Source organism: Zootoca vivipara, chromosome 6 (assembly GCF_965207765.1).
Source record: "Zootoca vivipara chromosome 6, rZooViv2.hap1.1, whole genome shotgun sequence".
NCBI lineage: Eukaryota > Metazoa > Chordata > Lepidosauria > Squamata > Lacertidae > Zootoca > Zootoca vivipara.
The window spans coordinates 8,951,752-8,963,705 of NC_142589.1; the positions used below are offsets into that span (position 1 = coordinate 8,951,752).

Consider the following 11,954-nt stretch of genomic DNA (forward strand, 5'->3'; position numbering starts at 1 on the left):
AAAGTTAAGCTGCCCGTTTAGGGAAAAAAACACACTTATACCAGGATGGGACTCTTTTGCAATAAGCTTGCCAGCCCCTCCTTTTGTTCCCCTGTCAGATCACGCAAAAGCAATCCCTAGCTTGATTTGCTCACCAGGGGCTGCGGTGGTCCATTTAAACCCTGCTTCTCACAGCTGTTGCCATTTCACACACTCCTGCCTTTTCCTCTGCTTATAGCCTGGCATGCAGGGGCTCCCGAAAGAGACCAAGATGAGCAAACCAGCCCATCGAGGAGGCTTGGAGGTGTGGGGTAAATGGCTGCTTCTCCTGAACGCTGCTGTCTCTGCAGTCTCCACCATGCAGACAGGTAGGCTGAAACTTTAGCTCAGAGCTTTCCAAACTTTTCTTTTTTTTCCTTTTGCAATTCAACAGTCACAACTTTTATTAAATTTCTGTTTTGCATTTTAGAATATTCACTTAAACAACCTTAAAATATCAATGACTTCCCTTCCTCTCTTTCCATGGTTCATTTTGCACAACATAAATCCCTGCATATTTTATATAAACTAAACCATTCAGTATTCCATTATCACATCCATCAAAACCTATTTACACTGTTGAATTTATCTTAATGCTGCCCAAATATTCAAATATACACAATTTTCCTCCATATATTCAATAAACATCTTTCCTATCTTGTTTAAAGGTATGTTCTTCTCTTATTCTATATGTTAGATCCGCAAGCTGCGCATATTCCATCAGTTTAAGTTGCCATTCTTCAGTTGGGACCTCTATTGTTTCCATTTTGGGGCTAACGAAACATGAGCCGCAGTAGTGGCATACATAAATAGCCTTTTTTTTGACACCTGGGAATTTCCGTCTGAGTTATCCCCAACAAGGAGCTTTCCAAACTTTTCGTGCTGGTGACACACTTTTTAGACATGCATCATTTTGCGACACAGTAATTCAGTTTTACTAACAAACCAGAGGTTAAACTAACCCCTTTCCAGTCCCAAGAGGAGCATTTGCACAACACACCAACACACTGCAGCCGGCACACTAACCTGTTGCGACACAGAGTTTGGAAAGCTCTGCTTTAGCCGCTTCCTCAATTTCCTTCCCAGGCAGTCTTGGCTTGACATCTTGGATTGGTCCCTAAATCTCTGCCAGACAGGGACTGGGTTGGTAATGGGAGCCGGAATCAAAACACCTAGTGTAGCATCCAGGTATCTTAACTGCCCTTGCCTGCCTCTTATTCCATTTTGCTGGTTTTCATGGAGTAGCACAGTGTTTCTCAACCGGTGTTCCGCGGCACAGTAGTGTGCCGCGAGACACCGGCTGGTGTGCCGCGACGTGCGGCGAGGAAAAGGGCGCTTTGCATTGCTGACGGACTTCCGGCGAGGCAAGATGGCGCACGGCAGCGCGAAGCTCCTGAGAGCGACCAGCGTGCCTGTGCCGCCAGCCTAGCCTCCAGACCGCCAGAACTGCCGCCGCCGGTACGCGGGCGCCAAGTGAGCCCGGCGGATCGACCGGCGGATCCCCAGGAGAGATAATAATCATGAGTTGAGAGTAGGGCTGGGCGATATATCGCCCAGAACTGGTTTGAAGTCCATATTGTGACAACGGTTTCATCATTTTTGACCTGGCAATATATTGTGAATCATGATTTGTGTGTGCGCTATGCAAAAAAATCACGGTGCAGCAAAAACCGTGAAGCCAGCCAATGCCTCTACATGGCTCCATCCTTATTTCAGGCACCATGATATATTGCAATGTTTACCTGATGATATATCACGATGTTGAAAAGCAGATATTGCCCAGCCCTAGTTGAGAGGATCCCTGGGGATCATCTAGTCAGACACCTGCTTGAAGTGGGGTGTAATCACAACATCCTTTACTTATGGATGCCGAACCTTTGCTTCAATACCTCCAGTGAAGGAGAGCTCATCGCCTCTCAAAGCAGTCATTTCCACTGTTGAGCAGCTCCTCCCAACGTTTAGCCAAAATCTGCTTCCCTGAAATTTCCACCCATTGACTCTGCCCCTCTGGAGAAACAGAGAACAAACCTATTGCAGCCTTTCAGATATTTAAAGACTGATTTGTCAGCAGTCTGTGCTAATGATACCACAAAGACTTTTTGTTGCTTGCGCTAAAAGGTACCTATTTAAAATGAGCTTGGGCGAAGTGAAACCTAAGTAAATATGGGTTCGTGTTTAGTAGCTGCAGATGCTATTATTTGGCGTTGGGAGGGTGAGTGGGTGGGGAGAGCTTGAGAAAGGGTGCGTTTTCAGTCACTAAGGAATATTTTAGTCACAGTAGGTAGCAGCTACAGCTCCTTTAAACAAAAGATGCTGTGCAGGAAGCAAACAACAGCCTTGTGATGGATTAAAGTCCCACCATATCCATTTTGCCTCTCTGCCTTTTTGTCCTGCAGATCTGTGCTGTCCCTTGTACTTGCACCCACCCCCATTTTCTGTTTAGCTTTTGTTTTATTTTTGTTCTGTTATAAGAAAGAAAGAAAAAAACCCTGCTCCTTTTCCCTTACGGGGTACCCAAGAGCCCGTATAGAGTCCTTATGTAGGTTCCCTATCGGTAGGAGAAAATAACAGAGGCCAACCAGAGAATATTGAGAAGCAAATCAGCTAGTAAGCCTGATCTTTATAAAACTGTTGCAACAGGGTTCCCACTCACCACACGCAGGAGGGAGGAGGAACCCAGAACAATGGTGTGCAAGCCCTTATATAGACTTTTGAAGTTGCCTACCCTGTAGCCAGAGACCACCCCCACCCCCCCCCAAAAAAACACATCATAGGAGGAGGTCTGCAGCAGAGAAGGCAGTCTATGGCAGAAATCCTGTTTGCCAAGATACCTGATAATGGTCACTGGTTGCATTACATGGACAGTCTGGCCATTCTTTTGTGATGGTAAATAGTTCCTGAATCCCGGTCACAGGCTCTCCCTATTCATACATAAAAAGGTAAAGGGACCCCTGACCATTAGGTCCAGTCGTGACCGACTCTGGGGTTGCGCGCTCATCTCGCATTATTGGCCGAGGGAGCCGGCGTATAGCTTCCAGGTCATGTGGCCAGCATGACAAAGCCGCTTCTGGCAAACCAGAGCAGCACATGGAAACGCCGTTTACCTTCCCGCTGTAGCGGTTCCTATTTATCTACTTGCACTTTGACGTGCTTTCGAACTGCTAGGTTGGCAGGAGCTGGGACCAAGCAACGGGAGCTCACCCTGTCACAGGGATTTGAACTGCTGACCTTCTGATCAGCAAGCCCTAGGCTCAGTGGTTTAACCTTCCTCCTTGCAGAGAAATATTTGGGGTCAATTTGGGAGAGTCAAAATGGCTTCAGGATTGTTCTCCTGTACTTCAGTATTTCAGATATGTGGTAAACATACTTATGTATGTGTTTGCCTTTTAATTTATGAGCATTTAATTTATATATTTGAGACCTTAAATTCTTATAGCAGTTCATTTTAAGGGAAAGTCTGGAGGCAGGAAACTAACCAGGGAGAAAGTGTGAAAGGGTGGGGCTTGGTAAGAAAAAGAGCCAGGGGGTGGGAATGGAAAAGAGAAGGACTACACAGTGGAAATTTTAACATGGGTGCCACATTGCAGGTTGGAAACCAGACCTGGAAAGGCTGTCAAGTTGTGGTTCCAGAATGATCATTTCTAACAATTAAGCTGCAAAGTTTATTTATTTATTTATTTATTTATTTATTTATTATTTATTTATTTATGTAGTTAGTTAGTTAGTTAGTTAGTTAGTTAGTTAGTTAGTTAGTTAGTTAGTTAGTTAAGATGCCGTCCTTCTTCGTAAGATCTCAGGGCGGTTCACAGAATAAAATACAAGGTAATAACACAAAGAAATAATTAAAACAAAACAGCTAAATAATAACCCCCCCTTCCATAAGGGGGGCTACGCCAACATAACAGTTACCTCGAACACTGTGTGGTTCAGAAGTTTTTGAAAACCTGTCTCCAGAGGCTGTTCTCAGAATCTCTCACTACTGGCATGTTGGAATGAGCCAGTGACAAAATGCCCAAGTGAAATTTCCCAGAAGCTGGTGGTGGGTGAGGGGGGGACGGGACCTTTTGAGTACAGCCTCTCATTCTTCACACTAGGATGTGTGGAAATTATGAGGGTGATGGGAAGAACTAGAGGGCCAGAATTCCTGGGTTTAACGTGCTGGCCGTTTTGTTGTTTCTGGGTAATGGTGAAAAGGAGTGAAATAAACGAGTGCTGGGTAATTGAGACAGCCGTTGACATTAGGCAACACAAAAGAGTCTTGTGGCATTTTAAAGGCCAAGAGATTTATAGTGGCATAAACTTCTGTGGACTAAAGAGGAAGGGGTATTTAGGCCACAAAGGTTTCCACTACCATAAATCTCTTTAAATTACCACAAAACAACCCTGTCCTCTGTTGCACTTGACAGTAGCAAGGCGACCATCCTCTGGATGTTATTCGGGTTAAACAGACTTCCTCCGGCCATCTCTGGGCCACCAATGAGCCCATGGTCATATGCTGGGTGGTGCAATTAGTAAAGCAAATAATGTATGCCCGTGTGATAGTGTGCTCATTTAGCAGGCTGATAAATGCTTGGTTAAGTCATCCATTTTCAAACAGCTGTGACAGGAACATTAGACTGAACTCTTCCCTCGCCCCCAAAATCTCTAGTAAATTCATTCTTAGAAGCCAAACAAAATAGTGAACGTTGCACCTTGTTGACTGCAAACTGCACACAAATTGTCATGGAGAGGATAGTTCTGTCTGGCGGTTGGTACTAAATTAAGCTTCCACTTTCAGAGGCAGTATACCCCACAATATTATGTACGGGGAGGGGGGGGGACAAAGGAAGAGGTGGAAAGGCTGCAGCCTCGTGCCCTGATTATGGGCTTCAGAGTAATCTCTTGCCAGCAACCCAATGCTGAATGAGATGGACTGACCAGCTTTGAGGAGTCTTCCGATGCCGAAACAGGAGGCAAGGGCGCCTCAGAGCCAACAGATTCCCACTATTGGAGGCAGGCAGTAAAATCCTAGTTGCTGTTGTGCTCAGGTCCTGCTTGTGGGTTTTCTGGCTGGCCACTGTGAGAGAAGGATGCTCAACCAGGTGGACTATTGGGCCGATCTAGCGGGGCTTTTCTGATGTTTTGATGTGATGAGCTCCTTGAGTAAGAGATGGAGAGGTCCGACGAAGAAGTTGGCATGGCGTGGGATGGCCGACTCAGAGCCAAGAGTCATGTGGCACTTTGAAGATGAAGGATAGAGCTATCTCCGTGGCTAACAGCCGCAATAGCTCTTGTTCTGCCTTCACAGTCGGAGGCAGTAAATGCTTCTGTTTATCAGCTGCTGGAAACCACAGGACGAGAGAGCACTTCTGTGCTCGGATCCTGCTTGGGCATGTGGTTGTCCACTGTGATAACAGGAAGCTGATCTAGATGGGTCTCTGGCCTGTCATTTCTCATATACTGTACCTTGGTTGTCGAACGGAATCAGTTCCAGAAGTCTGTTCGACTTCCAAAATGTTCAACAACCAACACACAGCTTCCGATTGGCTGCAGGAGCTTCCTGCACGCAATAGGATGCTGTGGAAGCTGCGTCGGACGTTCGTTTTCGAAAGAGTGTTCGCAAACCAGAACACTCACTTCCTGGTTTGCCGCGTTCAGGAGCCAAAACGTCTGACTCACAAGGCGTTCAGGGATTCAAGGTACGACTGTATAATGAATTGAAAAGGCTGTTTAAAATAACTTTTGTAAAAAAAAAAACCCACCAAAAACCCAGAAGCTTTTCTTTTGGGAATTATAGTGGCAGAACTACCTAATCTGTACAGGAACTTATTCATGTATGCTACTACAGCGGCAAGAATGTTACTGACCCCAAAATGGAAAGAAGTCCGAGCAAAGGAAGAATGGATACAAAAACTTATGGAAAACGCAGAAATGGCGGAACCTACAGGAAGAATAAGAAATCAAGGCAACAAACTTTTTATAAAAGAATGGCAATAGTTTATTGAATATTTACAGATAAATTGTAAACAGATAAGCATATTGGCAGGATTATTGTAATAACCTGCAGTTTCATAAGAGTATGCATTTAAAGTAGAAGAATAAATGTGCAAATTAAGTTACCGTATTGGCCCAAATATAAGCCGCACCCAAATATAAGCCACACCTTTAAAATTCAAGGAGGGGAAAAAAAAGACAATACCCGAATATAGGCCGCTCCCTTAAAATTCTGCAGGCACTCACACCCGTTCCATTTTGCCATATCCCTGTTTCAGCAGTGTTATCGTAGAAGCCAATTTTTGCAAGGTCGCGAATCTAAGCCACACTTTAACTTTTCACGATCAGAATTTGGGGGGGGGGGGAAAGGGAGGCTTATATTCAGGCCAATACAGTAATTTGGATATGCAGAAGATATTAAAAATAAATTTAAGGAACTGCAGAAAGAGGGGGAAGGAAGTCAAGTTTTTAAATGTTAAAATGATTGTAAAATTAGTGAAATGTATAAATCAGAAAAGCAATAATAATAATAATAATAATAATAATAATAATAATAATAATAATAATAATAGATGGGTCTCTGGCCTGATCCAGAAGGTTCTTCTTCCATGTCTTTGTGCAGTGCCAATGACTCTCCCTTTTCCTTTTCCTCTCCCTCTTCCCCAACAGTGAGTGTGGTCGATTTCTGCGGCCAGACCCTGCACGGGGATGGGATGGTCTTGACTTCCCACCGCGACTCCCGCCGTTACTACTTTGTGGTGGCCAGCACCGACTGCCAGCTGACCATGCAAGCGGCAACCCCCAAAGACAAGGTCCAGTTCCAGTTCCGCTTCTTCCTGGTGTACAGCCTGGTGCGCTCACCTTCCAGCACGCTGGCCAGTGGGACCAGCAACGGCCACCCCACTCTGGCCCTCCTCCCCAAGTCCAGAAGGGAGCGGGAGCCCCCTGACCCTTGCACAGCAGGCTCTTACGTGCAATTCTATGATGGCCAAAACCACACCACGAAGCCCCTGGGGGTGCCACTATGCGGGAAGAACATCCCGAGGCCCGTCATCTCCACGGGCAACTTCCTCACCTTGAGGCTCGTGACTCGCGGCCAGCAACCTCGTGTCGACTTTGTTGGTGACTTCACCTCCATTCGAACTGGTAAGGTGGGAAGGCGCTCCAAATGAGCTGACCCACGCTGCTCTATCTTAATTTAATTTAATTTTGTTGTATTTATATTCCACCTCTTCTCCAAGGCGCTCAAGGGGGTGTATGCCTCCTCATGTGGAGGACTCCCTGGTCCTGAATGGGGTAACTGTGCCCTTGAAGGACCAGGTGTGCAGCCTGGGAGTCATTTTGGACTCACAGCTGTCCATGGAGGCGCAGGTCAATTTTGTGTCCAGGGCAGCTGTTTATCAGCTCCATCTGGTACGCAGGCTGAGACCCTACCTGCCTGCAGACTGTCTCGCCAGAGTGGTGCATGCTCTGGTTATCTCCCGCTTGGACTACTGCAATGCGCTCTACGTGGGGCTACCTTTGAAGGTGACCCGGAAACTACAACTAACCCAGAATGCGGCAGCTAGACTGGTGACTGGGAGCGGCCGCCGAGACCACATAACACCGGTCCTGAAAGACCTACATTGGCTCCCAGTACGTTCCCAAGCACAATTCAAAGTGTTGGTGCTGACCTTTAAAGCCCTAAACGGCCTCGGTCCAGTATACCCGAAGGAGCGTCTCCTCCCCCATCATTCTGCCCGGACACTGAGGTCCAGCGCCGAGGGCCTTCTGGCGGTTCCCTCGCTTTGAGAAGCCAAGTTACAGGGAACCACCCAACAACTACCAGACCTTTAGAAGGCATCTCAAGGCAGCCCTGTTTAGGGAAGCTTTTAATGTTTAATGGATTTCTGTATTTTAATATTTTGTTGGAAGCCGCCCAGAGTGGCTGGGGGAACCCGGCCAGATGGGCGGGGTATAAATAATAAATTATAATTATATTATTATTATCATTTAATCCTCCCAGTCCTGGAAGGCAGGTGAGCCCGAGAAACAGCAACGGGGCTCCAAGGTCGCCCAGGGAGCTTCATGTTGCCTGGTGGGGGAATTTGAACTCTAGTCTCTCCTGGGCGCTAGTCCAACACTGTAACCCTAAGGGTTAAGGTGCAGGCGATGCGAACCACTGGGCTGCTGTCAGGTTAACTGGCTATGTGGTCTAAACCACTGAGCCTTTTGGGCTTGCTGATTGGAAGGTCAGCGATTCGAATCCCCGCGACGGGGTGAGCTCCCGTTGCTCTGTCCCAGCTCCTGCCAACCTAGCAGTTCAAAAGCACGCCAGTGCAAGTAGATACCGGTAGTTATCACTGTGGCGGGAAGGTAAACAGCGTTTCTGTGCGCTGCTCTGGTTTCCGTCCCATTGTCCCATTGCGCCAGAAGCAGTTTAGTCCTGCTAAACATGACCCGGAAAGCTGTCTGTGGACAAACGCTGGCTCCCTCGGCCTGAAAGCGAGAAGAGTGCCACAACCCCGTAGTCACCTTGGACTGGACTTAACCATCCAGGGGTCCTTTACCTTTATCTTTTTTAAAATTTCAATGCTGGCGTTAAATGCATTTTACCTATTGTTTTAAGCTAGTTTGGGAGGTACATTCTAGGCAGTGCTTTTTATCTGGGGATACTCAAAGGTAGGGTGTACCAGCAAACCCCCCCCCCCATGTTAAAAGCGTGGCACTCACTATAACAACTTCACAGTATTAGCTCCTTTTTTCTATAAAAAAGCACTGATTATAGGTACATTAAACAAAAAGAACAGCAAAATCTGCCTTTCCCTCCCATTGCAGGCTTGAACGCTTCGGCCTGCAGCACAGAGTCCTATTTTCCCTGCCACAATGGCAAGTGCATCCCTCCCAGCCTAGTCTGCGATGGCAGCAGCGTGGATAACTGTGGAGATGGTACAGACCAGGCTTTCCAGTCCCCAGCCTGGTGCAAAGGTTGGTGGCTGTAGGAGGAGGGTGTGTGTGTGTGTGTGTGTCTTTCCTTGCTCATAATCACTTTAAAAAATGGGTGAGAAAGAGAGGCTGAATGTCTGAGCCTGATGGATGCAGCGCGGCCCCTTGTCAGGAAAGGGAGGAGGGTACGCCCCTCTGCTTTGGTTTCTCCGTGGCAGCACAGACATTTTTGACTCTTGCTCCTCTTCAACTCCAGGCTCACCCACACTCCTGCCGCCCTTGAATAATGCTGAGGCCTCTTCTGCAGTTGACGCCCTGCCAAGTCAGGTGACCTGCGCAGGACCCCAGGAAAGCCAGCTCCTGCCCCCAGACACTGCCACCTGGGACAAAACAGGTACAGCAGCAGCAGCACTGCTGACAGGAATGGGGCTTTGTAAGAACTTGGTTGCTTATAGTGTGCCATTTGGGAACTCCCTGCCTATTGATACCGAGCAGGTGGCTATTACTGTACTCTTTTCAGCTAAAAACACAGTTCCTTCTTACCTACAGTCAGAGGTTGTTACAGCTACTCTTGAGTAACGACTTTCCACATACTTGTCTTTAAAAGAGTCTTTATTGGTGCACATTATTTACAGTGTATCGAGCTGTCGGTTTCATGTCCGCTCATTCCATCTCAGAATCCGGCACTGCCCCTTTTCACGACTTTGACCAACATAACAGCCTCGGGACAGCGAATCTCCTCCCCTTTCTCCTCCTCCTCAATTCCGGTGCCGGGGGAAAGGGTCTACGCTCCGTCTTTTCCCTCTCCCCCCTTTCCGTCTCTCTCTCTTCCCGCCTGTGGAGCAGGGGCTCTCCCATGCTGCCGGAGACCTGTCTCTCTCTCTCCGCTTCCTGACTAGCCCCTTCAGACCCCACACTTTCATGGCTGCTTGGGGACGAACTGCTCCTGATGAGAGGGGGAGGTTCTCTGTAATCTCTTCCCCTTACACCTACGAAAGGCGATTCCATGTTGTTTGGCACAATGGCAACTCCTTAGCTCGCCCACTCACTCTAACCCCCATCCAAGCCTCCAGATGCGTAACAGCAGAAAAACAGCCTCACTCAAAGCATTTGAGGGTAACTCCCAGATAACTCCCGTTATCTGCAGAGTGATCTCTTATCAATCACCAAGTCAGCAGGAGCTAACAGGAAGACAGCCAAACCGCCATTCACCTCCCCTAGAAGTTTGCTAAAAACATTTTTTACACCCACATCCCTTTCAGGTCTACATTTTACTAATTTTACAATCATTTTGTAAAATTGATTGTCGGCGGTTCGAATCCCTGTGACGGGGTGAGCTCCCGTTGCTTGGTCCCAGCTCCTGCCAACCTAGCAGTTCGAAAGCACATAAAAGTGCAAGTAGATAAATAGGAACCGCTACAGCGGGAAGGTAAAAAGCGTTTCCGTGTGCTGCTCTGGTTCGCCAGAAGCGGCTTTGTCATGCTGGCCACATGACCTGGAAGCTGTACGCCGGCTCCCTCGGCCAATAATGCGAGATGAGCGCCGCAACCCCAGAGTCGGTCACGACTGGACCTAATGGTCAGGGGTCCCTTTACCTTTACCTTACAATCATTTTAACATTTCAAAACTTGACTTCCTTCCCCCTCTTTCTACGGTTCCTTAAATTTATTTTTAATATCTTCTGCAGATACAAATGAACTGAATTTGCTCATTTATTCATCTACTTTAAATATATACTTTTATAAAACTGCAGGTTATTACAATAACCCTGCCAGTGTTCTTATCGGTTTACAATTTGTCTGTAAATGCTCAACAAACCATTTCCATTCTTTTATTAAAAGTTTGTTGTCTTGATTTCTTATTCTTCTGGTGAGTTTCGCCATTTCTGCATTTTCCATAAGTTTTTGCATCCATTCTTCCTTTGCTGGGATTTCTGCTTCTTTCCATTTGGGGGCGAGTAACATTCTTGCCGCTGTAGTAGCATACATGAATAAGTTTCTGTACAGTTTGGGTAGTTCTGTCCCTATAATTCCCAAAAGAAAAGCTTCTGTGTTTTTATTTACAAAGGTTATTTTAAACATCCTTTCCAATTCATTATATATCATATATAAAACATTTTTGTATAGCTAAGCCTATCCAGATGCTTAGAAAGTTGGGGGTGAATTTGAATCTCTTTTAGTATTTTAAATTTCTGTAGGTTTTAAAGTATTGTTGCAATTCTTTGATTTTCTTGTTCTACCTTTTTTTGTAAACCGCTCTGAGTTTTTCTTTACAGCCAAGCAGTTACTGTATTTTTTGAAATCAACAATATCAAAATAGCACAGCTGGGGCAACTGTTTGCTGGGGAACACAATCTGTTCCGTTTTTCTGCAACTCACCAGGCTCCTTCTCCTCCTCCTCCTGCAGACAAACGCAAGCCTCTCCTTGCTTCGCTGGCTGCCATCCTAGGAGCTGCCTTCGTGTTCTGGTGCTGCTGGAATCCAGGCTGGTTCGTTTGGAGGATGGGCGCCTGCAGGTACCTGCCTGGCTGCAATTCCGCCTGCGCTGCCTGCCACCTCTGCCCACGCAGCTGCACCCGCCGGGAGCCCCCCAAGGTCACCCCACATGGAAGCACCGAGCCACCCGTGTGACTCCAAGATGGGGGGGCAGGGTCACTGGCCCATAGTTTTAGAGCATGGGCCAGAAGGGGTGCAGCTGGCAGCGGAGGTGTGATGGGGCTAAGCAGACAGGTGTATACTGGCTGATCTCCCACAAGGTGGCAGGAGATGCCTGCTTCTTTCCTCAGTGGGTTTGAACTAAGGCCCCTGGCACCAGGCCTTGAGATACGCTCACACCCACACCATGCATTTAAAGAAGAGCCTCCTGGATCAGGCCAGTGGCCCTTCTAGTCTAGCATCCTGTTCTCACAGTGGCTGCCAAGATGCTTGTAGGAAACCTGCAACCAGAGCACAAGGGCACCCTTTCTTCCTGTGCTTTCCAGCAACTGGAATCATTAAGCATCCACTGCCTCTGACCTCCATGAATTTGCCTGATCCTCT

At 47.1% G+C, this 11,954-nt stretch overlaps 1 protein-coding gene across 1 annotated transcript; it reads left to right on the forward strand.

The window, feature by feature from the left end:
- Positions 1-94: 94 nt before the first annotated feature.
- LDLRAD2 (low density lipoprotein receptor class A domain containing 2) lies at positions 95-11,693 on the forward strand. The gene is made up of 5 exons (XM_035120241.3): positions 95-347; positions 6,661-7,137; positions 8,809-8,958; positions 9,173-9,310; positions 11,323-11,693. The coding sequence occupies exons 1-5, from the start codon at positions 224-226 to the stop codon at positions 11,544-11,546; spliced, it is 1,113 nt and encodes a 370-aa protein (XP_034976132.1). The 5' UTR covers positions 95-223; the 3' UTR covers positions 11,547-11,693.
- Positions 11,694-11,954: the final 261 nt, after the last annotated feature.

What these genes read in the sequence shown, in the direction of transcription:
- LDLRAD2 (XM_035120241.3), top strand. Translation starts at nt 224, where the DNA reads ATGCAGGGGCTCCCGAAAGAGACCAAGATGAGCAAACCAGCCCATCGA. An exon ending in AGTCTCCACCATGCAGACAG is followed by an intron (nt 348 to 6,660) that starts GTAGGCTGAAAC and finishes CTTCCCCAACAG; the next exon opens with TGAGTGTGGTCGATTTCTGC. An exon ending in GTCCCCAGCCTGGTGCAAAG is followed by an intron (nt 8,959 to 9,172) that starts GTTGGTGGCTGT and finishes CTTCAACTCCAG; the next exon opens with GCTCACCCACACTCCTGCCG.